This window comes from Heterodontus francisci, chromosome 23 (genome assembly GCF_036365525.1).
Source record: "Heterodontus francisci isolate sHetFra1 chromosome 23, sHetFra1.hap1, whole genome shotgun sequence".
NCBI classification, from domain to species: Eukaryota; Metazoa; Chordata; class Chondrichthyes; order Heterodontiformes; family Heterodontidae; genus Heterodontus; species Heterodontus francisci.
This window is the reverse complement of record NC_090393.1, coordinates 59,564,171-59,586,670: the sequence shown is the minus strand read 5'-3', so window position 1 is coordinate 59,586,670 and position 22,500 is coordinate 59,564,171. Positions and strand designations below refer to the sequence as shown.

At 43.7% G+C, this 22,500-nt stretch overlaps 1 protein-coding gene across 10 annotated transcripts in view; it reads right to left on the bottom strand.

Annotated features, from left to right (window-relative positions):
• The window catches only part of depdc5 (DEP domain containing 5, GATOR1 subcomplex subunit), a 231,917-nt gene that overhangs the window by 198,410 nt on the left and 11,007 nt on the right, over positions 1–22,500 (bottom strand). For all 10 annotated transcript variants that reach the window (XR_010977295.1, XM_068055365.1, XM_068055368.1 and 7 more), the window contains 5 exons: positions 21,148–21,231; positions 19,937–19,986; positions 16,562–16,631; positions 15,592–15,670; positions 1,045–1,106 (listed from right to left, as the gene is read on the bottom strand). Coding sequence is in view for 9 of the 10 variants with exons in the window: in XM_068055365.1 (XP_067911466.1) it covers positions 1,045–1,106; positions 15,592–15,670; positions 16,562–16,631; positions 19,937–19,986; positions 21,148–21,231 (345 nt within the window). In the remaining variant the exon portion in view is untranslated. The remainder of the gene's footprint in view (positions 1–1,044; positions 1,107–15,591; positions 15,671–16,561; positions 16,632–19,936; positions 19,987–21,147; positions 21,232–22,500) is intronic.

Genomic DNA, 22,500 nt, shown 5'->3' with positions numbered 1-22,500 from the left:
TTTTTGAAAATCTAAATGCACTACATCCATTGGCTCCCCCTTATCTACCCTGCTAGTTATATCCTCAAAAAACTCTAAGATTTGTCAAAGACGATTTCCCTTTCATAAATCCATGTTGACGCTGTCTAATCATATGATTTTCTCAGTGCCCTGTTACCACATCCCTAAAAATGGAATGCTCATTTCCACTAGACCTTTAGCTCCGCATTAAAAGAACCTTCAGAATTCTGACGAAAGGTCATTGGGCCAAAACGTTAACTCAGTTTCTTTCTCGAAAGATGCTGCCAGGTCTGCGTATTTGCAGATTTCTATTTTTATTTCAAATTTCCAGCAACTGCAGCATTTTGACTTTGTTTCAGAATTCAGGGCAATAGAATCTAAACACATCGATAAACTAAAGGTTGCAATAGTGGGTAGTTGTCACTTTGTGTCAGATATGAGATTACAGTTGTGATTCATGTGCTGTTGAGATTCCAGATCTCCGCATGGCCACAAGGGAGAAGTACCCTATCGAAACTGAGTACTTCTCAGTGACCTATATCTATCTCAGGATGCTAAAGGAAACCAGGAAGGAAAGCAGTGAAGGACTGGCTGTCCATTTTATACTCCGATCAACTTTACCTCGCATATTGGCAACCAGAGAAAACTGTACCACAGGGGAGGTTCTTATCAGGCCCTGCAGCAAAAAAAATCTGCTAATTCTCACCATCTAATGTTCACACATCGAGAATGGTCACTTGAGTGAGGGTGGGGGCGGGAGGGAGGGGAAAGAGAGGCAAGTGGCTGGCAATATTTGTGGAACTGTACCTCAACAGCAATCACTAACTTCAGGAAAGAAACAAAGAAAAAGGAGGAAAATTCAGGGTAGGGCAGGAATTAAGTGAATCATTAACTACATATATTGCCAATTTGCTATCTATTACCTAATATATATATATTAAAAAAAGCATAAAAATATTGAAATCTTGTATCTGTACTACATGCAAAACTGATTTCATCTTCCACATTCAGTAGGAATATTCCTTTCTTTTCTGCTCTTTTTACCTTCCACTTGGCAAACAGGTCAGCCAAGAAACCATTTACAGCCTTCTCAAAGTACAAATCACCTAAGTAAGAAAGAAACACACAGGATGGTTAGAGAATAGTCCAAACATTGCCTTTTGTCATTCGTGGTGGAAAATGTAAAACTTCAAGTCCAACATCTTTTCTCTTTCCATTTGTATCAGTCTAGGGTCCCAACACCATTACTGTTAACACAAAAGCAAAATACTGCGGATGCTGAAAATCCGAAACAAAACCATGTCTGATCCATTTCATGCATTTCTGCTCTCATCCCTTCCCCTCCTTCCCAGAACCATGATAGGGCTCCCCTTGTCCTCACCTCCAACCCCACCAGCCTTCATAGTCAACGGATCATACTCTGCCATTTCTTCCACCTCCAGTGTGACGCCACCACCAAACACATCTTCCCCTGCCCTTTCCGAACTCTGAAGGAACCGTTCCCTCTATGACACCCTGGTCCACTCCTCAGTACCCCCAACACCTCCCCCGGCCTTTCCTATGGCACCTTTCCGTAACACCTGCCCTTTTACCTCCATCCTTCTCATCGTCCAGGGCCCTAAACACTCCTTCCAAGCAATTGTACTTCTTTTAATTTAGTATACTGTACTCACTGCTCACAATGCGGTCTCCTCTACACTGAGGAGACAAACAGATTTGAAAATCGCTTTGCCGAACACCTCCGTTCAGACTCAAAACGCGAACCCAAGCTTCCTCTCACCAGTCATTTCAATTGGGTAGAGATGAGAAGCAGTTTGGGTAGAGATGAAAAATCATAAAGGCAAGAAGTCACTTGTGGGAGTGGTGGACAGGCCACCTAACATTAAGCACAATGTGGGACAAGGTATAAAGGAAGAAATAATGGCAGCTTGTCAGAAAGGGCGGCACAGTGGCGCAGTGGAGGGCAGCACAGTGGCGCAGTGGTTAGCACCGCAGCCTCACAGCTCCAGCGATCCGGGTTCAATTCCGGGTACTGCCTGTGTGGAGTTTGCAAGTTCTCCCTGTGTCTGTGTGGGTTTTCTCCGGGTGCTCCGGTTTCCTCCCACAAGCCAAAAGACTTGCAGGTTGATAGGTAAATTGGCCATTATAAATTGTCACTAGTATAGGTAGGTGGTAGGGAAATATAGGGACAGGTGGGGATGTTTGGTAGGAATATGGGATTCGTGTAGGATTAGTATAAATGGGTGGTTAATGGTTGGCACAGACTTGGTGGGCCGAAGGGCCTGTTTCAGTGCTGTATCTCTAAATAAAATAAAAAATAAATAAAATAAATAAAGGTACAGCGATAATTATGGGGGATTTTAACCTACATATAGACTGGAAAAATCAGATGGGCAGAGTTGCCTAGATATGGAGTACATAAAATGTTTTCGGGATAATTTCTTGGAACAATACGTTCTGGCGCCAACCAGAGAGCAGGCTACACTAGGTTGTCTACTAATATCCATTATAAGCCCACCGACTCCCACAGCTACCTCGACTACACTTCTTCACACCCTACCTCCTGTAAGGACTCCGTTCCATTCTCCCAGTTTCTCCGTCTCTGACGCATCTGCTCTGATGATGCTACCTTCCATGATGGTGCTTCTGATATGACCTCCTTTTTCCTCAACCGAGGATTCCCCCCCACTGTTGTTGACAGGGTCCTCAACCGTGTCCGGCCCATTTCCCGCACCTCTGCCCTCAACCCTTCCCCTCCCTCCCAGAACCGTGACAGGGTTCCCCTTGTTCTCACTTTCCACCCCATCAGCCTCCATATCCAAAGGATCATCCTCAGCCATTTCCGCCACCTCCAGCGTGATGCCAGTACCAAACGCATATTACCCTCCCTTCCCTTGTCAGCATTCCGAAGGGATCGTTCCCTCAGCGACACCCTGGTCCACTCCTCCATTACCCCCACCACCTCGTCCCCGTCCCATGGCACCTTCCCCTGCAATCGCAGGAGGTGTAATACCTGCCCATTTACCTCCTCTCTCCTCACTATCCCAGGCCCCAAACACTCCTTTCAGGTGAAGCAGCAATTTACTTGTACTTCTTTCAATGTAGTATACTGTATTCGCTGCTCACAATGTGGTCTCCTCTACATTGGGGAGACCAAACACAGACATGGGTGATCGTTTTGCGATCAGTCTGCAAGCAGGACCCTGAGCTTCCGGTTGCTTGCCATTTCAACACTCCCCCCTGCTCACATCTCTGTCCTGGGATTGCTGTATTGTTCCAGTGAACATCAACGCAAGCTCGAGGAATAGCATCTCATCTATCGATTAGGCACACGACAGCCTGCCGGACTGAACATTGAGTTCAATAATTTCAGAGCATGACTGCCCCCCATTTTACTTTCATTTCTAGTTATTTTTTCTTTTTTTCTATTTTGCATTTTTTACAATTTTTTTTGCACTTATTTCATTTCATCTTAGTTTGTTCAGTTTGCTTACCCACTGGTTTTTTCATGTTTGCACTTGCTGCTGTTCAATATTCAGTTCGTTAACACCTTATCTGTACTAATGCTTTGTCTTTCAACACACCATTAACATATTGTTTGCCTTTGCTCCATGACCTTTTGGTCAGCTATGTGGCCTTGACCAATCTACACCTTCTCCTTTGTTACCACTTGCCCCACCCCCACCTCACTTGCTTATAACCTGTGACATTTCTAATATTTGTCAGTTCCGAAGAAGGGTCACTGACCTGAAATGTTAACTCTGCTTCTCTTTCCACAGATGCTGCCAGACCTGCTGAGTGGTTTCAGCATTTCTTGTTTTTATTACTATAGCAGGCTACACTAGACCTGGTATTTTGCAACGAGATAGGATTAATTAATGACCTCATAGTTAAGGCACCCCTAGGTAGCAGCGATCATAATATAATTGAATTTTACATTCAGTTTGAGGGAGAAAAGAGTGGGTCCAAGAATAGTATTTTAAACTTAGATAAGGGAAATTATGAGAGCATGAAAGCAGAACTAGCTAAAGTGAACTGGCAAATCAAGTTAAAGGACAGGTCAATAGAGATACAGTAGCAGACATTTAAGGGGATATTTCAGAATACACGGAATAGATACATTTCAATGAGAAAGAAAAGTTCCAAGGGTGGGACCCGTCATCTGTGGTTAACTAAAACAGTTAAAGATAGTATCAAAATTAAAGAAAAAGCCTATAATTGTGCAAAGATGGGAGGCAGGTCAGAAGATTGGACAGAATATAAAAAACAGCAAAGAATGACAAAAAGGTTGATAAGGAAGGTAAATTTAGAGTACAAGAGAAAGCTAGCTAGCAATATAAAGACAGATAGTAAGAGTTTCTACAGATATTTGAAAAAGAGTTAACAAAGTCAGCGTTGGTCCTATAAAAAATGAGTCTGGGGAATTAATAACGGATAAGAAGGAGATGGCAGATGAGTTGAACAGATATTGTAGAGAAAAGCCAGGGAACTACAGACCGGTGAGTCTCACGTCAGTGGTAGGGAAACTATTGGAGAAAATTCTGAAGGAGAGAATCTATGGATCACTTGGAGAGGCAAAATTTGATTAGGAATAGTCAGCATGGCTTTGTCAGAGTGAGGTCATGCCTAATAAATTTGATTGAATTTTTTGAGCATGTGACCAGGTGTGTAGATAAGGGTAGTGCAGTTGATGTAGTTTACATGGATTTCAGCAAAGCCTTTGACAAGGTCCCACATGGGAGACTTATCAAGAAAGCAAATGCACATGGGATACAGGGTAACTTGATAAGGTGGATTCAAAATTGGCTTAGCTGTAGGAGACAGAGAGTGATGACAGACGGCTGTTTTAGTGACTGGAAGTCAGTGTCCAGTGGCGTACCACAGGGATCTGTGCTGGGTCCCCTATTGTTTGTCATTTATATAAACGACATGGATGACTATGTGGGGGGTAGGATCAGTAAGTTCGCGGATGACACAAAGATTGGCCGAGTGGTTAACAGTGAGGTGGAGTGTCTTAGGTTACAGGAAGATATAGACGGGATGGTCAAATGGGCAGAAAAGTGGCAGATGGAATTTAACCCAGAAAAGTGTGAGGTGATACACTTTGGAAGGAGTAATGTGACATGGAAGTATTCAATGAATGGCCTGATACTGGGAGATTCCGAGGAACAAAGGGACCTTGTCGTGTTTGTCCATAGATCTCTGAAGGCAGAAGGGCAGGTTAACAGGGTGATGAAAAAGGCATATGGGACACTTGCCTTTATTAAACAAGGCAAAGATTACAAAAGCAGGGAGGTCATGTTGGAGTTGTATAGAACTTTGATAAGGCCACAGCTGGAGTACTGTGTGCAATTCTGGCCGCCACATTATAGGAAGCATGTGATTGCATTGGAGGGGGTGCAGAGGCGATTCACCAGGATATTGCCTGGGATGGAACATTTAAGCTATGAAGAGAGGCTGGATAGGCTTGGGTTGTTTTCATTGGAGCAGAGAAGACTGAGGGGTGACCTGATCGAGGTGTACAAGATTATGAGGGGCATGGACAGGGTGGCTAGGGAGCAGCTGTTCCCCTTAGTTGAAGGTAGTCAAGAAGGCATACGGCATGCTTGCCTTCATCGGTCGGGGCATAGAGTATAAAAATTGGCAAGTCATGCTGCAGCTGTACAGAACTTTAGTTAGGCCACACTTAGAATATTGCGTGCAATTCTGGTCGCCACACTACCAGAAGGACGTGGAGGCTTTGGAGAGGGTACAGAAGAGGTTTACTAGGATGTTGCCTGGTCTGGAGGGCATTAGCTATGAGGAGAGGTTGGATAAACTCGGATTGTTTTCACTGGAACGACAGAGGTGGAGGGGCGACAGGATAGAGGTTTACAAAGTTATAAGCGGCATGGACAGAATGGATAGTCAGAAGCTTTTTCCCAGGGTGGAAGAGTCAGTTACTAGGGGACATAGGTTTAAGGTGAGAGGGGCAAAGTTTAGAGGGGATGTGCGAGGCAAGTTCTTTACACAGAGGGTGGTGAGTGCCTGGAACTTGTTGCCGGGGGAGGTGGTGGAAGCAGGTACCATAGAGACGTTTAAGAGGCATCTTGACAAATACATGAATAGGATGGGAATAGAGGGATACAGACCCCGGAAGTGCAGAAGGTTTTAGTTTAGGCAGGCATCAAGATCGGCGCAGGCTTGGAGGGCCGAATGGCCTGTTCCTGTGCTGTACTGTTCTTTGTTCTTTGAAGGGTCACTTACGAGGGGTCATAAATTTAAGGTGAGGGGCGGGAGGTTTAAGGGGGATCTGAGGAAGAACTTTTTTACCCAGAGGGTGGTGACGGTCTGGAATGCCCTGCCTGGGAGGGTGGTAGAGGCAGGTTGCCTCACAACCTCTAAAAAGTACCTGGATGAGCACTTGGCACGTCATAACATTCAAGGCTATGGGCCAAGTGCTGGCAAATGGGATTAGGTAGACAGGTCAGGTGTTTTAATGCATCGGTGCAGACTCGATGGGCCGAAGGGCCTCTTCTGCACTGTATTATTCTGTGATTCTGTGATATTCTGCATCGGTCTTCACTATAGAGGATACAAGTTACATCCCAGTATTAGCTGTAAGTCAGGAAATGGAAGCGAGGGAGGAACTCAAGAAAATTACAATCACCAGGGAAATGGTACTGAACAAATTGTTGGAGCTACGGGCTGACAAGTCCCCGGGTCCTGATGTACTTCATCCTAGGCTATTAAAAGTGGTTAGTGAGATAGTTGATGTGTTAGTTTCAATTTTCCAAAATTCCCTAGATGCGGGGAAGGTTCCTTCAGATTGGGCAATAGCGAATGTAACTCCTTTTTTCAAAAAGGGAGGGAGACAGAAAGCAGGAAACTACAGGCCAGTTAGCTTAACATCTGTCTTAGGGAAAATGTTAGAAGCTATTAAAGATGTTATAGCAGGGCATTTAGAAAAATTAACGGTAATCAGGCAGAGTCAACATGGTTTTGTGAAAGGGAAATCATGTTTAACCAATTTATTGGAGTTCTTTGAGGGAGTTACATGTGCTGTGGATAAAGGGGAATCGGCAGATATGATTAGATTAGATTAGAGATACAGCACTGAAACAGGCCCTTCGGCCCACCGAGTCTGTGCCGACCATCAACCACCCATTTATACTAATCCTACACTAATTCCATATTCCTACCAAACATCCCCACCTGTCCCTATATTTCCCTACCACCTACCTATACTAGTGACAATTTATAATGGCCAATTTAACTATCAACCTGCAAGTCTTTTGGCTTGTGGGAGGAAACCGGAGCACCCGGAGAAAACCCACGCAGACACAGGGAGAACTTGCAAACTCCACACAGGCAGTACCCAGAATCGAACCCGGGCCCCTGGAGCTGTGAGGCTGCAGTGCTAACCACTGCGCCACTGTGCCGCCCTATATATTGTTCTTGGAATTCCATAAGGCATTTGAGAAGGCGCCACATCAAAGCTTATTGCAGAAAATAAAAGTTCATGTGTAGGGGGTAACATATTGCCCTGCGATTAGCGAACCAGCCCCCTCCCCCTCTCCCGGCTTCATTCACTGGGGGCAGAAAGCAGACACTCCTTGTTCAAACTCTGAATTTTGAACATGCCCACAAGTGGAAACATCTTTCCCTGCCAGTCAGCATGAGCTACATCTCCTTTGACACCTTGACTGAGGAAATCCGCCTTAAGTAAGGCACTTCAGGTTACCGGGGAGCGGAGGTAAAGCGGACCCAGAGGGGCGGAGCATCGGAGCTGTGACCATAACTTACCTTGGGGATTTTGCGGCCTAATCACCGGGGAGCAGAGGTAGAGCGGACCCGGAGGGGCAGAGCTGCTTTCACTGCTTCAGTGTTCCAACTGAAACTGAGAAAAATCTGAAAAAGGTGACGCCACAGGAAAACTGGTAGGGAATCTGCACTAAATTTGAAAAACTAATTAACTGAAGTAAAGTAGAGATGGCAGGGCAGGCGATCTGCCAAAGCTGCAGGGTTTGTGGGAGCTGGTAGATCCCACTGCGAGCCACAGTGACCACACCTGCAGCAAGTGCTTGCAGCTCGAAGAACTTCGGCTCAGAGTTGATGTGCTGGAGTCGGAGCTTCAGACACTACGGCACATAGGGGAGAGGTTCCTGGACACTGTGCTTAAGGCAGTCACACCCCATAAATTAAGTATCTCAAATTCGGCCAGTGGTCAGGTACAGGAGGGTGTGACTGCAAGTGAGGCAGGTAGAGGGATCCTGAATTCAGCAATGGAGGAGCCTCAGTTCTTGACCTTGTCTAACAGGTTCGAGGTACATTCTCCCTGTGTGGATGAGGAAAAGGACTGTAGGCAGGATGAGCAAACTGACCACTGCACCGTGGTACTGGAGACCATTCAAGCGGCGGGAGCAAAAAGAAAAGTGGTAGTAGTGGGGGATTCCATAATTAGGGGTACTGATAGCTTCCTTTGTAAGCAGGACCGAAAGTCCTGCACGGTATGTTGCCTACATGGTGTGAGGGTGAGGGACATCTCTAACCGGCTTGAAAGGATATTGCAGAGGGAGGGGGGGGATCAAACAACATAGGCAAGAATAGGCACGAGGATTGGGGATTATCAGGAACTAGGAAAAAAATTAAAAACAGGTCCTCAAGGGTTATAATCTCTGGATTATTACGCAAACCATGTGCAAATTGGCATAGGATTAAGAAAATTAGGGAAGTAAACACGTGGCTAAAGGAGTGATGTGGGAAAGAGGGGTTTCATTTCATGGGGCACTGGCATCAGTATTGGGACAGGAGGGAACTGTACCGTTGGGATGGGCTCCACCTGAACCGATCTGCGACCAGTGTCCTAGCGGAAAGGATAAACAGGGTGGTCACAAGGACTTTAAACTAGTAAATGGGGGGAAGGGGTGGCCTCAGGGAAAGTCATTACAGTTTCAAAAACAAGTAACAGGGCAGAGAGTAAAGAAACAAACAGTCAGGAACCCTACTTCAGGAACTGCAGGTAATGGCAAAACTGCAAGAAGAATACTGGTTAAACCAGAAGAGAGAAATAATAAACAGGCGAATAAAGCATCAGTGCTGAGGGACAGGTTAGGGGATATAGCCCAAATAAGAGTTCTATATACAAATGTACGGAGTGTAAGGAACAAATTAGATGAGTTGCAGGCGCAAATTCAAATGGAAGATTACGATGTGGTGGCCATTGCGGAGACAGACGTGGCTGCAGGATGGTCGAGACTGGGAACTAAATATACCTGGTTATAAAGTTTACAGGAGGGACAGGGAAAATGGCAGAGCGGGTGGAGTAGCCTTACTGATTAGAAATAATATCACCTCATTGGTGAGGGAGGACATAATGAGGGGAAAGCATCCAGTGGAGACCTTATGGGTGGAACTGAGGAACAGAAAAGGATCTAAAACTGTGATAGGTGTTGTGTATAGACCCCCTGGTAGCAGTTCTGAGGTGTTAGATTGTATAAATGCACAAATTAGGCAAGATTGTAACAAAGGCAGAATAGTATTAATGGGGGATTTTAACTTACACATAGATTGGGAGAGATAGACAAGCACCTGTCAGAAAGGTAGTGAATTTCGTCTGGGATAGTTTCCTACAGCAATATGTCCTAGATGTAACAAGGGGACAGGCAATATTAGATTTAGCTACGAGTAATGAGCCAAATTTAATTAGTAGCCTAACTGTGCGTGAACATTTATCAAATTGTGATCACAACATGAACGAATCCAAGGAAGCATTTGAAAGTGAAAAGCACGAATCAGCTACTAGAATATTAGACTTGGGTAAGGCTGACTTTAACAGGATGAGACAGCGACTGTCCACGGTAAACTGGGTAGATCTGTTAATGGGTCAAACGACTTAAGAACAGTGAAGAATATTTAAAGAAACATATAACGAAATACAGAGTGAGTATATACTCCTGAGAGGAAAAAGCTCCACTTCACAGAAAAAACAGCCATGGACAACTAAAGAGATTAGGGATAGCACAAAACAAAAAGGGCTTACAAAATTGCAAAATGCAGCACAGATCCGGCTGAATGGGATAGATACAAAGACCAGCAAAAGGTCACAAAGCAGCTTATAAGAGCTACTAAAAGGGATCAAAGGAAACTTGCAAGGGACATCAAAATCAATAAGACGACATTTTATAGTTACATAAAGGGAAAGCGGGTGGTCAAGAGCAATGTTGGCCCACTAAAAGCTGAAAATGGAGATATTGTCATTGATAATGGGGAAATGGCAGACATGTTGAACAACTACTTTGCCTCAGTTGAAAAGGAGGATGACTTGCCAGAAGTCCTGAAAAAAAATTAATAACCGATAGGGAACAGGGACTTAATACAATTAACGTAAGTAAAACATCAGTAACAAGGAAATTAATGGAACTAAAGAGCGAGAAATCCCCAGGACCTGATGGTTTCCATCCGAGGGTGTTAAAGGAAGTAGGGCAGCACATTGTAGATGCGCTAACTATAGTCTTTCAGAGTTCCCTAGATTCAGGAGTGGTCCCTCTGGATTGGAAAGTTGCACATGTCACTCCACTTTTTAAGAAGGGTGAAAGGGGGAACCAAAGAAATTACAGACCCAGTTAGCCTGACATCTGTGGTGGGAAAGTTGCTGGAGTCTATAATCAAGGATAGGGTGACTGAACACCTAGAAACATTTCAGTTAATCAGGGACAGCCAGCATGGATTCATGACGGGAAGGTCATGCCTGACAAATCTCACTGAATTTTCTGAAGATGTGACTAAGGTAGTGGACAGGGGAATGTCTATGGATGGTATTTATATGGACTTCCAGAAGGCATTTGATAAAGTCCCACATAAGAGACTGTGAACTAAGGTAGAAGCCCATGGAGTTGAGGGCAAATTATTGACATGGTTAGGAAGTTGGTTGAGTGGTAGGCGACAGAGAGTGGGGATAATGGGTAAGTACTCTGATTGGCAGGATGTGACTAGTGGTGTCCCACAGGGATCTGTGTTGGGGCCTCAATTATTCACATTATTCATTAACAACTTGGATGATGGCATTGTAAGTCATATATCCAAATTTGCCGATGATATAAAGTTAGGTGACATTGTAGACAGTCTAGATGATAGCATAAAATAGCAAGGAGATATTGACAGACTAGGTGAATGGGCAAAACTGTGGCAGATGGATTTCAATGTGGGCAAGTGTGAGGTTATCCATTTTGGACCAAAAAAGGATAGAGCAGGGTACTTTCTAAATGGGAAGAGGTTAAGTACGGCGGATGTCCAAAGAGACTTGGACGTTCAGGTGCATAGATCTTTAAAATGCCACGAGCAAGTGCAGAAAATAATCAAAAAGGCTAATGGAACGCTAGCCTTTATATCTAGAGGATTGGAGTATAAAGACACAGAGGTTATGCTGCAGCTGTACAGAACCCTGGTTAGACCCCAATTGGAGTACTGTGAGCAGTTCTGGGCACCACACCTTAGGAAGGATGTATTGGCCTTGGAGGGAGTGCAATGTAGGTTTACAAGAATGATACCTGGACTACAGGGGTTAAGTTACGAGGAGAGATTACACAAATTAGGCCTGTTTTCGCTAGAATTTAGAAGGTTAAGGGGTGATCTAATCGAAGTCTTCAAGATATTAACACAAAAAGACAGGCTAGATAAAGATAAACTATTTCCACTGGTTGGAGATTCTAAAACTAGGGGGCATAGTCTAAAAATTAGGGCCAGACCGCTCAGGAGAGATGTTAGGAAGCACTTCTTCACGCAAAGGGTGGTAGAGGTTTGGAACTCTCTCCCACAAACAGCAGTTGAAGCTAGAACAGTTTTAATTTTAAATCTGAGATAGATAGATTTTTGTTAAGCAAAGATATTAAGGGATATGGGCCAAAGGCAGGTATATGGAGTTAGGCATCAACCATGATCTCATTGAATGGCAAGACAGGCTCGAGGGGCTGAATGGCCTACTCCTGTTCCTATCTTCCTATGTTCCTATGGATAGAAGATTGGTTAGCTAACAAGAAACAGAGAGTAGGCATAAATGGGTCATTTTCTGGTTGGCAAGATGTAACGAGTGGTGTGCCACAGGGATCTGTGCTGGGGCCTCAACTTTTTACAATTTATATAAATGAGTTAGAAGAAGGGACCGAAAGTATGGTTGCTAAATTTGCTGATGGCACAAAGATAGGTAGGAAAGAAACTTGTGAAGAGGACATAAGGAGGCTATAAAGGGATATAGATAGGTTAAGTGAGTGGGCAAAGACCAGGCAAATGGAGTATAATGTTGGAAAGTGTAAAATTGTCCACTTTGACAGGAAGAATAAAAAAGCATATTATCGAAATGTTGAGAGATTGCAGAACTCAGATGCAGAGGCATCTGGCTGTACGAGTGCATGAATCGCAAAAGGTTAGTATGCAGGTGCAGCACATAATTAGGAAAGCTAATAGAATGTTATAGTTTATCACGAGGGGAATTGAATACAAAAGTAGGGAGGTTATGCTTCAGCTATACAGGGCATTGGTGAGACCACATCATAGCAACGTAGAAAATAGGAGCAGGAGTAGGCCATTCGGCCCTTCAGGCCTGCTCCGCCATTCAAAAAAGATCATGGCTGATCGTCTAATTCAGTACCCTGTTCCCACTTTTTCCCCATATCCCTTGATCCCTTTGGCATTAAGAAATATATCTATCTCCTCCTTGAATATATTTAATGATTTGGCCTCCACTGCCTTCTGCTGTAGAGAATTCCACAGATTCACCGCCCTCCTAGTGGAGAAATTTCTCCTCATCTCGGTTCCAAATGGCATACCCCATATCCTGAGACTGTAACCCCTGGTTCTGGACTCCCCAGCCATCAGGAACATTCTCCCTGCATCTAGCCCGTCTAGTCCTGTTAGAATTTTATAGGTTTCTATGAGATCCTCTGTAGTGAATATAGGCCTAGTCAACCCAATCTCTCCTCATACGTCAATCCTGCCATCCCAGCAATCAGTCTAGTAAATCTTCTTTGCACTGCCTCCATGGCAAGAACATCCTTCCTCAGATAAGGAGACCAAAACTGCACACAATACTCCAGATGTGGTCTCACCAAGGCCCTGTATAACTGCAGTAAGACATCCTTGCTCCTGTACTCAAATCCTCTTGCAATGAAGGCCAACATACCATTCGCCTTCCTAACTGCTTGCAACACCTGAATGCTTGCTTTCAGCGACTAGTGTACAAGGACACACAGGTCTCTTTGCACCTCCCCCTTTCCCAATCTATCACCATTCAGATAATGATCTGCCTTTCTGTTTTTACAACCAAAGTGGATAACCTCACATTTATCCACGTTTTACTGCATCTGCCATGCATTTGCCCACTCACCCAACTTGCCCAAATCACACTGGAGCCTCTTTGCAATCCTCCTCACAGCTCACTTTCACTCCCAGCTTTGTGGCGTCTGCAAACTTGGAAATGTTACATTTAGTTCCCTCACCCAAGTCATTAATATATATTGTGAATAGCTGGGACCCAAGCACTGATCCCTGCGGTACCCTACTAGTCACTGCCTGCCACCCAGAAAAAGACTCGTTTATTCCTACTCTCTGTTTCCTGTCCGTCAACCAAATCTCAATCCATGTCAGTATATTACCCCCAATCCCGTGTGCTTTAATTTTGCACACTAACCCCTTATGTGGGTCCTTATCAAAAAGCTTTCTGAAAATCCAAATACACCACATCCACTGGTTCTCCCTTATCTATTCTACTCGCCATATCCTCAAAAAACTCCAGTAGATTTTTTAAGTATGATTTCCCTTTCGTAAACCCATGCTGACTTTGCCCAATCCCATTTATGCTTTCCAGGTGTTCTGCTATCACATCCTTTATAATAGACCCTAGCATTTTCCCCACTACTGATATAAGGTTCACTAGTCTGTGGTTACATCTGGAGTACTGTGCACAGTACTGGTCTCTTTATTTAAGGAAGGATGTAAATGTATTGGAGGCAGTACAGAGAACGTTTACTGGACTAATACCTGGAATGGGTGGGCTGTTTTATGAGGAAAGATTGGACAGGGTAGGCTTGCATCCGCTGGAATTTAGAAGACTAAGGAGGTGACTTGGTTGAAAAATATAAGATCCTGGGGGGTCTTGACAGGGTAGATGTGGAAAGGATGTTTCCCCTTGTGGGAGAATCTTAAACTAGAGGTCACTGTTTAAAAATAAGGGGTCACCCATTTAAGACAGATGAGGAGAAATGTTTTCCCTCAAGAGGGTCGTGAGTCTTTGGAATTCTCTTCCTCAAAAGGCAGTGGAAGCAGAGTCTTTGAATAAGGCAGAGGTAGACAGATTCTTGATAAGCAAGGGGGTGGAAGGTTATCGGGGGTAGGTGGAAATGTGGAGTAATCAGTTCAGCCATGAACTTATTGAATGGCGGAGCAGGCTCGAGGGGGTCGTGTGGCCTACTCCTGCTCCTTATTTGTATGCTCCTACCCTGACCTTTCTGTCCTTGGCTTGCTAGGGTGTTCCAATGAAGCTCAACGCAAGCTTGAGGAACAGCGCCTCAACTGGGGGCTTGACAGCCTTCTGGACTCAACACGGAGTTCAATAATTTTAGATCATAACCATCGCCCCTGCCCCCCCATTTTTTTTCCTAAGTTTTTTTTTTCTGGTTCTTTTTCTTTCCCCTACAGTCCTTCCCTTTTGGTCTTCTTCCCTCCTTCTCCCTTTCACTTGCTCAAAACTGATTATATTTCTAACTTTTGCCAGTTCTGATGAAAGGTTACACAGACCTGAAACATTAACTTTGTTTTTCTCTCCACAGATGCTGCCTAACCTGCTGAGTATTTCCACCATTACTGTTAATATATCAATCCAACCCACAGCCCAACTAGACTGTATCTGATCAGTGATTGTGGGAACACTTCAACAAAGAGGAGATAGGAGATGCCACTCTGGTTCTAAACTACGCAAATGCAAAATAGCATCCTGTAATTATTTGTCTACATGAGAAAATAAAAAAACATTTCAGTTAAATGGAATTCACCAAGAGCTCAGTATTTTAAATATCTCAATTTCCACTGAGTGAGGAATGGTGGCACAATATGTCTTCTCACATTACACGTACTGCAGAAAATACAATGGTTTTAAAAGCAGATACTGGCCAAAGCACACTGGAGATACAGAGGCAGCACTCAAAGAACCGATATTTGATTAACAACTGAGCTTTAAAGGAATAGGAAGCCAATACTTAGTCAGAACACAGACTAAACCAATAGTTTTTATTCTTTATAACTATGAATTTCAAATAATTCTATTCACCCTCGAGTTACGAGCTTGCAACTTAGGCTCCTCTTTCCCAGCAGACATTATCAGGGCTTTAGCAGGATTAAAGCACAATACTGTATGTGTGAAATTATCATACAGTGTCCACATGAACTATGAAAATCTCCCATCAGAATAATGAATAATTAAAATCCTTGGCTCTCTGACTACTTTGAAACAGAGTTACAACACTGCAAGTCTGGTCATAGAACATGACTTCTATTTAATGATGATATAATCTGTGACAGCACGACTTATAAGACACCTTTTTTTTTTAAATATTGTCTTACCATAGATGTCAAAGTCCCACATCTCACAGCTCATCTGGATGAAAATATAGACCATGGCAGAAGTAGATCGGAATACCACCTTCAATAAGACACCAATAATGTTAGTCACAATGTAATCATTTTCCTGAAGACAGAATCCTCTTCTGATTATACCCATCCAAAAAGTGTAGACTCAAAACAATCTTTTCTCCCTCATTATATACCTCAAGCATGAAATCTCCCCATTGCCTACAATGATCACCAATTCTTACACCTGTTAAATTTGGCCTTGACCTTAATCCTGCCCTTTAATGTCTCCCTTTGGATTTTGCTGGGATTTCCATACTGTGGGGTCTTTTCTCCCAAACACCAGCACGCAGTTCCCTCAAATCATATAACATGCAAGAAGCAACAACGACTTTTGTTAATGCCTCCAAGCTCGGAGCCTTCATTCAAAAATGGCAGGACTTTGCCAGATGCCAAATATACTTCAAATCAGCCTGCAACATCAAATGCCACAGCCATTCCACAAATCACAAGATTCCATAAGATTTAAAACATAGCTCCCCAGTGGCTCAGTGGGTGAATGCACCACATGACATGATACTGAACCACACAGAGTAGATGGCTCCGGATTTAATTCCGATCTGTGGTAAGCGTGTGAAGCAGCAGCTGAGACCCGAATAGTTTATTAATGTCCTTTAGGGAAGGAAACTCAAAGTCCTTACCCCGTCTGACCTATCTGTGACTCCAGTCCCACATCTTCGTAAGCCACTCAGTTGTATGAAACCTCAAACCACTGCCAGTGATTCATGAAGGCAGCCACTACCAGTTTCTCAGAGCAACTAGGAATGGGAAATAATTTCTAGCCCTACCAGCAATGCCCACATCCCAAAAATGAATTTTAATATTTGGGAGGTGATGGAGGCTTCGAGAAATGAATAGAGCTCATGGGAAGGACAATGTACCATGGCCACAGATAAATTCTTACCCTGGTATCCTCGCTTATGTATCCACAGGTAACCTTTTCACCTTTGACCCAAAGTTCACTTGCTTGTGCTCTAAAACCAATAAACAAACATAACCAGCGTCTTAATCAGTTAAACAGAAACCTTGTGTATAGTACCCCCACCTGAGAGAATCCTCAGCAAAATAAAAACAATGCATGTTCTCCGCCAGGATTTAATTAAAGACAAACAGAACACAGAGATTTTTCACTATAAAATCACAAGTCAACATTTTTTTTCCCCAAGAGCACAATCCAACACCATCCTTTTGCATTCTCACATAATGTTCCCATCGTTGAATAATAGAGCATAGATGGAGGCCACTCAGCCTTATTGTATTTATGCCGGCTCGGTGTTCGAGTTATCCAATTAATCCCACACCCCTGCTCTTTCCCTATAGCCCTGTTTGTTTTTTCCCCTTCAGGTATTTATCTAATTCTCTTTCGAATGTTATGTCAAGAAAACCGTATATGCTAAATGAGATATCATAATTCATCGGTTGGAATTAGACATATAATGGAGTAAATCTTACAGTTAAACTTTAAAAAAAAACTGGCAGCCAGGATGGCCAGCACAATTTGCATTTGAAACACCGTTGCACATTCCAAGGCTCAACTGGAGCCAGAAGTCTAACAAGAAGCCCAGCCAGGACAATGCTTTGTGTAGATTATCCCAATCAGCCTCGTTAGCGGGACATTTAAAGCCATCTTGAGGCATTCATAAGTGGAGACATCCCTCCAGGTGGTAAACACTGACAACACCACCTGCGAGAGGTTTTAGACTTTGGACCTTTTAAAAACAAAGGGGTTTGAGAGAACCATGTGATCATCTGCCCATCTCTGAAAATATTGGGAGTTTTATTATACAGACAAGAGCCAAGCAGTAACTCAGACTGTGCAGCAGGAAAAGGATGCATGCCTCCCTTTCTCTCTCTCTATCTCCCCAGATAACACAGGTTTGAAACCATCTACGGCTGTGGATCCTTCCAAGCCTACAGATTGCTACAGCCAGAGACAAGGGGAAGAGAACCAAGTACAAGTCTGCCTCCGAGAAAGCCTTGAGCCAAGTGGACCAACCACAAAGTGCACTTAGATCAGCCAAGGTCTTCAAGAATACAGCTTCATCTGGAAGACCACCAAATCATCCACTCCACAGACTGTATTTAAGTTCCATTTATTCTGGACTCTAATCCAATCACCAAATCTATTTTTCCCTCTGTAATCTATTTGTGTATGTGTGATACTCGTGTGAATGTGTGCGTGAATGTTATCGGGTTAGAGTGTTAAGTATAATAAACTTACCTCGACACATACATCAGGATGTGAAAAGATTAGATCTTACTAATTTACATGCGGAAAATCAGGAACTGGTGGTTACCCAGCCAATAATGGGAGGAGTGGAGAATACGATGAAGTTCTTGATGATTGTGCCACAAAAACATGCCAATGGGGTCTACATAGGGGGATACAGATTTGAATCCCTAGGAGTGGAAAGAAATGGGTTGGTGCATCAGGTGGGAACATGGGAATATACAGCCCCGGGTTTGAATGGTACTCTATTAATCACAACACAAGAATGCTGTACCGAGTCACAGCACTACATCATCTTCTCCTGTAACACTCTAAACCCGATCAGTAATGATTCTGTCGTAGTGCTATCAGTTAGTTCCCTTGAAGGGACCTTGAAGACAGTTCAAACCTCCCCTCCACAGTGATGCTTTTTGACAGGTAGGACAAGGTTCTTGTATGGAGGATTGGAGTGCGACAATAATCACACCTTCTGCTTACAGATTACTGACTCCTTTACTGTGGAAGATTTTCATCTTGCGGGCAGGGCCCTCACTGGGTTCTTATTCAGTCCATGGTGGGATAGTGCTTTAAATATTGATGACGCCCCAGCAAGGATGGCCCGGGCAGCAGTGGAAAGGGCCCTAGCTACAACCATGGGATTTATAGAGCAAAGCTGTCAGGCAATCACGAGGAGTAAGGTGCAGGTGAACCTAGCCAAGGGTGTGGCTAGAGTACTGGAAGACTCAGCTAGTAGTTAGGCAACTGTGGCAAGAATGCAGTACATTTGGTGGGAGGTAGGAAGAATAGCAGCAGCCGTTGCATCAATTGAGGTCCTGATCAGTCTCTGCATCTGTTGCTATCAGAGACTCATTATTATATCCCAAGTGGTGCAGATGGTAATGATGACCAACAGAGGGTATCCTCCAGTATCCACGACAACCCACACTCCTCTCCCAGGGAATGGGAAAACTGGGAACATTTATGAAGATTTTGCTATTTACTAAAATTGAGGCTCCTGGCCCAGCCTAGGTCAATAGGACTTTGGTGAAACCATTAGGGAACTGTAGACTAGGAGATCCGAAGCCCATTGAACACCAGTAGGATCCCTGGAACAATTGGTGAGTAAAGGATCACGGGAATGTCCCGCCCGGGTCAGGTTGGCCTGACCAGGGGTCCAAAAGGAGGGAATGTAGTGGGACAAAAGGGCTAAATAGGGCCAGTATTAGAGTGTACTAATAGTCTTAAAACAAGTACTGTAGTGGAGATAGGCATGATGGAATACTTGACCAATGTCAATCCTGGGGCTGCAAAGTCAGCAACATGTGTAAACATGTTATTCTGTGGGAGCGAGATAAAGGGGAAGTGAAGGCCAGACAGTCACCAAGTAACTAGCAGACTCAAGGTCGGGAACTGAGAAAGCAGGGAACATCTGCTAGCCAGGTATTGTCCATTGTTCAGGTTACTAACCACATGATACATGTAATGAATTAAAGTGATTAATGATTGATGGCGGTCATAGAATTGTATAGTAAAACTATGAAGTTAAGAACTATAAATATGTGCTGCAAATTCTGTATTGCTGAGAAGTTCTTTGGGTTACCAGAAGCTTCTCCCTTGCATATGCTTGAATAAACATCTTTGCTTGCTTAAATCCCATGGACTCAACAGTGGTCAGTTTAATTCCACAACATTGCCTAGAATTAAATACAATATTCCAGCTGAGGTCCTACCAGTGATTCATAAAAGGTTAGCATAACTTCCCTACCCGTTCTTCCCAAATAGCCATGGCAGCTGACCTGCCGCTGAAACTGTACCAATGCTCCCAGCAGTTGGCTGCGAGAGGACATGCAAGAGCTGAAGAGAGATCACCCCTGACCACTACCACTTCCACAGTTCCCCACATTGCTCGAGGCCACATCAGGAGTCCAGCAGTATTTATTTTGGGGGTGGGGGGTGCAATACAATACTCAACAACTGATAATGCCATATGCCAATGCTCCGGTCATGCTGAGAGAGTTCTCATTAATGGTACCTCCTAGATTTGACATGCAATAGAACTACAAATCTGACCTTATTCCAGCAAATTCCACTTTCTGTGTAATGTAAGCACAGGTGTTAACCTGGAAGAGATAGGCATGTCTTAGATATCAGAGGTCACAATTGTTACATCTTACAAACATTCATCACCTGACCCTATCTCTGAAGTTTATTACAATCGTTTTGAGATTTCCATGGTGGAGCCCTGCTTCCATTCCAGTCTTTGAGGGTCAACTGCAGTGTGGATCATGTGTATGAGCACTGTGCGCGAGTGCCATTTACAAGCAACATGCATGAGTCTCAGTAACAGCAGCTGCTCCTCAACCCGACAAAATTGCCAGATTGGTCCTGTACATAGAGCCACAGGAATCCACCTGAGGAACATCATGTTGACTTGGTTACAATTCCAGGAGGCGGTAGGAGTCACCAGCTCAGAGACTGGGCTCATACTGTATTGCCTCCAAACCAATGCTAGCCCAAGACATCCTACAGAAGTGACGTCTTCACTTTTCAAATTGAGAATTTTGGATTCTGAAGAGTTCTATTCACTCCAGTTTCTTTTTCAGCACCAAAACCACAGCCTGAAAGACACTGAAACTGGCACTCGGATGTTTGAAGGGTCCATGGTGGCTCTCCCTTCAATTCACCCTCTTTGTGTGAAGCACCTGGCTATTGAACAGTACACCCTCACAGCTTGAATAATTAACGTCCAGGAGTGAAGAATCTTAAACATAAAGTCACATCCTGCCCCAGATGCAACCTGTACACTCCACCACTACCAGCACTAATAGACTGGAGATGTAAAGTGTATCTGACAGGTTTACACTTAAACACCATCCTCATATTCAATGCATAACATGAGAGCTAGGCAGTTCAGGGGGGATGTCAAGAAACACTTCCCTGCACAAAGAATAGGGAAAATCTGGAACTCTCTCCCCTAAAAAGCTGTTGAGAGCTGGGGTTGGTCCACTGAAAATGACAAAACTCAGATTAATAGATTTTTGATGTGAATTGGTATTAACAGTTATGGAACCAAGGTGGTAGTTAGAGTCAAGACACAGATCAGCCATGATCTAACTGAAATTTGGAACAGATTTGTGGGGTTGAATAGCCCACTTCTGCTCCAATGATGCTCGGAACAGCTCGTCAGAGGTTTAAGGGATGGTATGATCATCCCACCAAAACAGTAATTCAGGAGCAGTTTGGGGCTAGAACGAAGTGTAATTAAATTACCTACAACTTACCAGGTTTTTCTTTAACCGCCACATGTCGCTGCGCCCAATGTACTGGTCCTTGAAGGTAAGCTCCACCAGATCGAGGGCAACATCCTGTTAAATATTCAGACAGATAGCACAGGGAAATATTTACAGCTAGGGCACATTTAAAAATAAAAACCCCCAGTTTTCAAAAACCAATTATGACAAAAATAGAATTTATCTAAATACAGTGAAATCTGGTCATATGAACACTTGCAAATGACAACCATGAAATACAGACACTCCATGACAGTCCCAAATGTTTTACGTTATAAAAGATACAACAGGCACTCTGAAAGACAGACATTGGCAAATTAAGGACAATGGACAGCCTCCAATGTAACCAGCCCTATTTATCCTGTGGCAGTGGAGGCCCTGTAAAGGTTTTCATAAGCGATGTCACTGGTGCCTATATCACGCATGTTTTAAAGGCAATAGGAACTGAGTTTCAAAATGGAAGACAGGAGACAGTTGGAGAAAGGGCACTTTTTTTTTTAGGGACTAGTTGAAATAAAAAAAGTTTGTTCTGGGTGTGAACTGAGCTATATACAATAAGGGCTAGAGTACATGCACGTAGGCTGCTTGGATTCCAGATAACATGTTTAACCACTCAATATTCGTGCGACTGGTTTTATGTTAATCGTATTGAGTGTGAGGACTGACCAATTGTTCTTTTGATCACGATTGATTGACGGCACCGTCTTCAAAGACAAGAAATTTTTGACACAAACATTGTTCAGCAGTCAGCAGTTCGAACCGATACATTAAATATGTGTGGGTACAGCAGTGTGTATGGGGACAGTAGAATAATGGTAAAGATTCTGGACTAGTAATTCAGAGAACCGGACTAATGTTCCAGAGACGCAAGTTCAAATCCCACCACAACAGCTGGGGGAATTTAAATACAATTAATTAATAAATCTGGAGTAAATTGCTAGTCACATTAATAATGATCATGAAACAACTAGATTGTCCTAAAAGTCCATCTGGTTCACTAATGTTCTTCAGGGACGGAAATCTGCCATCCTTACCCAGTCTAGCCTACGTGTGACTACAGATCCTATAGCAATGTGGTTAACTCTGAAATAGCCTAGCCTAACAAAATACTTAGTTGTATCAAACCGCACAGAAAAGCTGAAGAATTAAACCGGACGGACCACCTAGCATCGACCTAGGCACTGCAAATGAGAAAGGCACACCCTGCCCAGTCAACCCTGCAAAGTCCTCCTCACCAATGTCTGGGGACTTGTGCCAAAATTGGGAGAGCTGTCCCACAGACTAGTCAAGCAAGTCATACTCACAGCCATAGTCATAACTCATCGAATCATACCTCACAGCCAA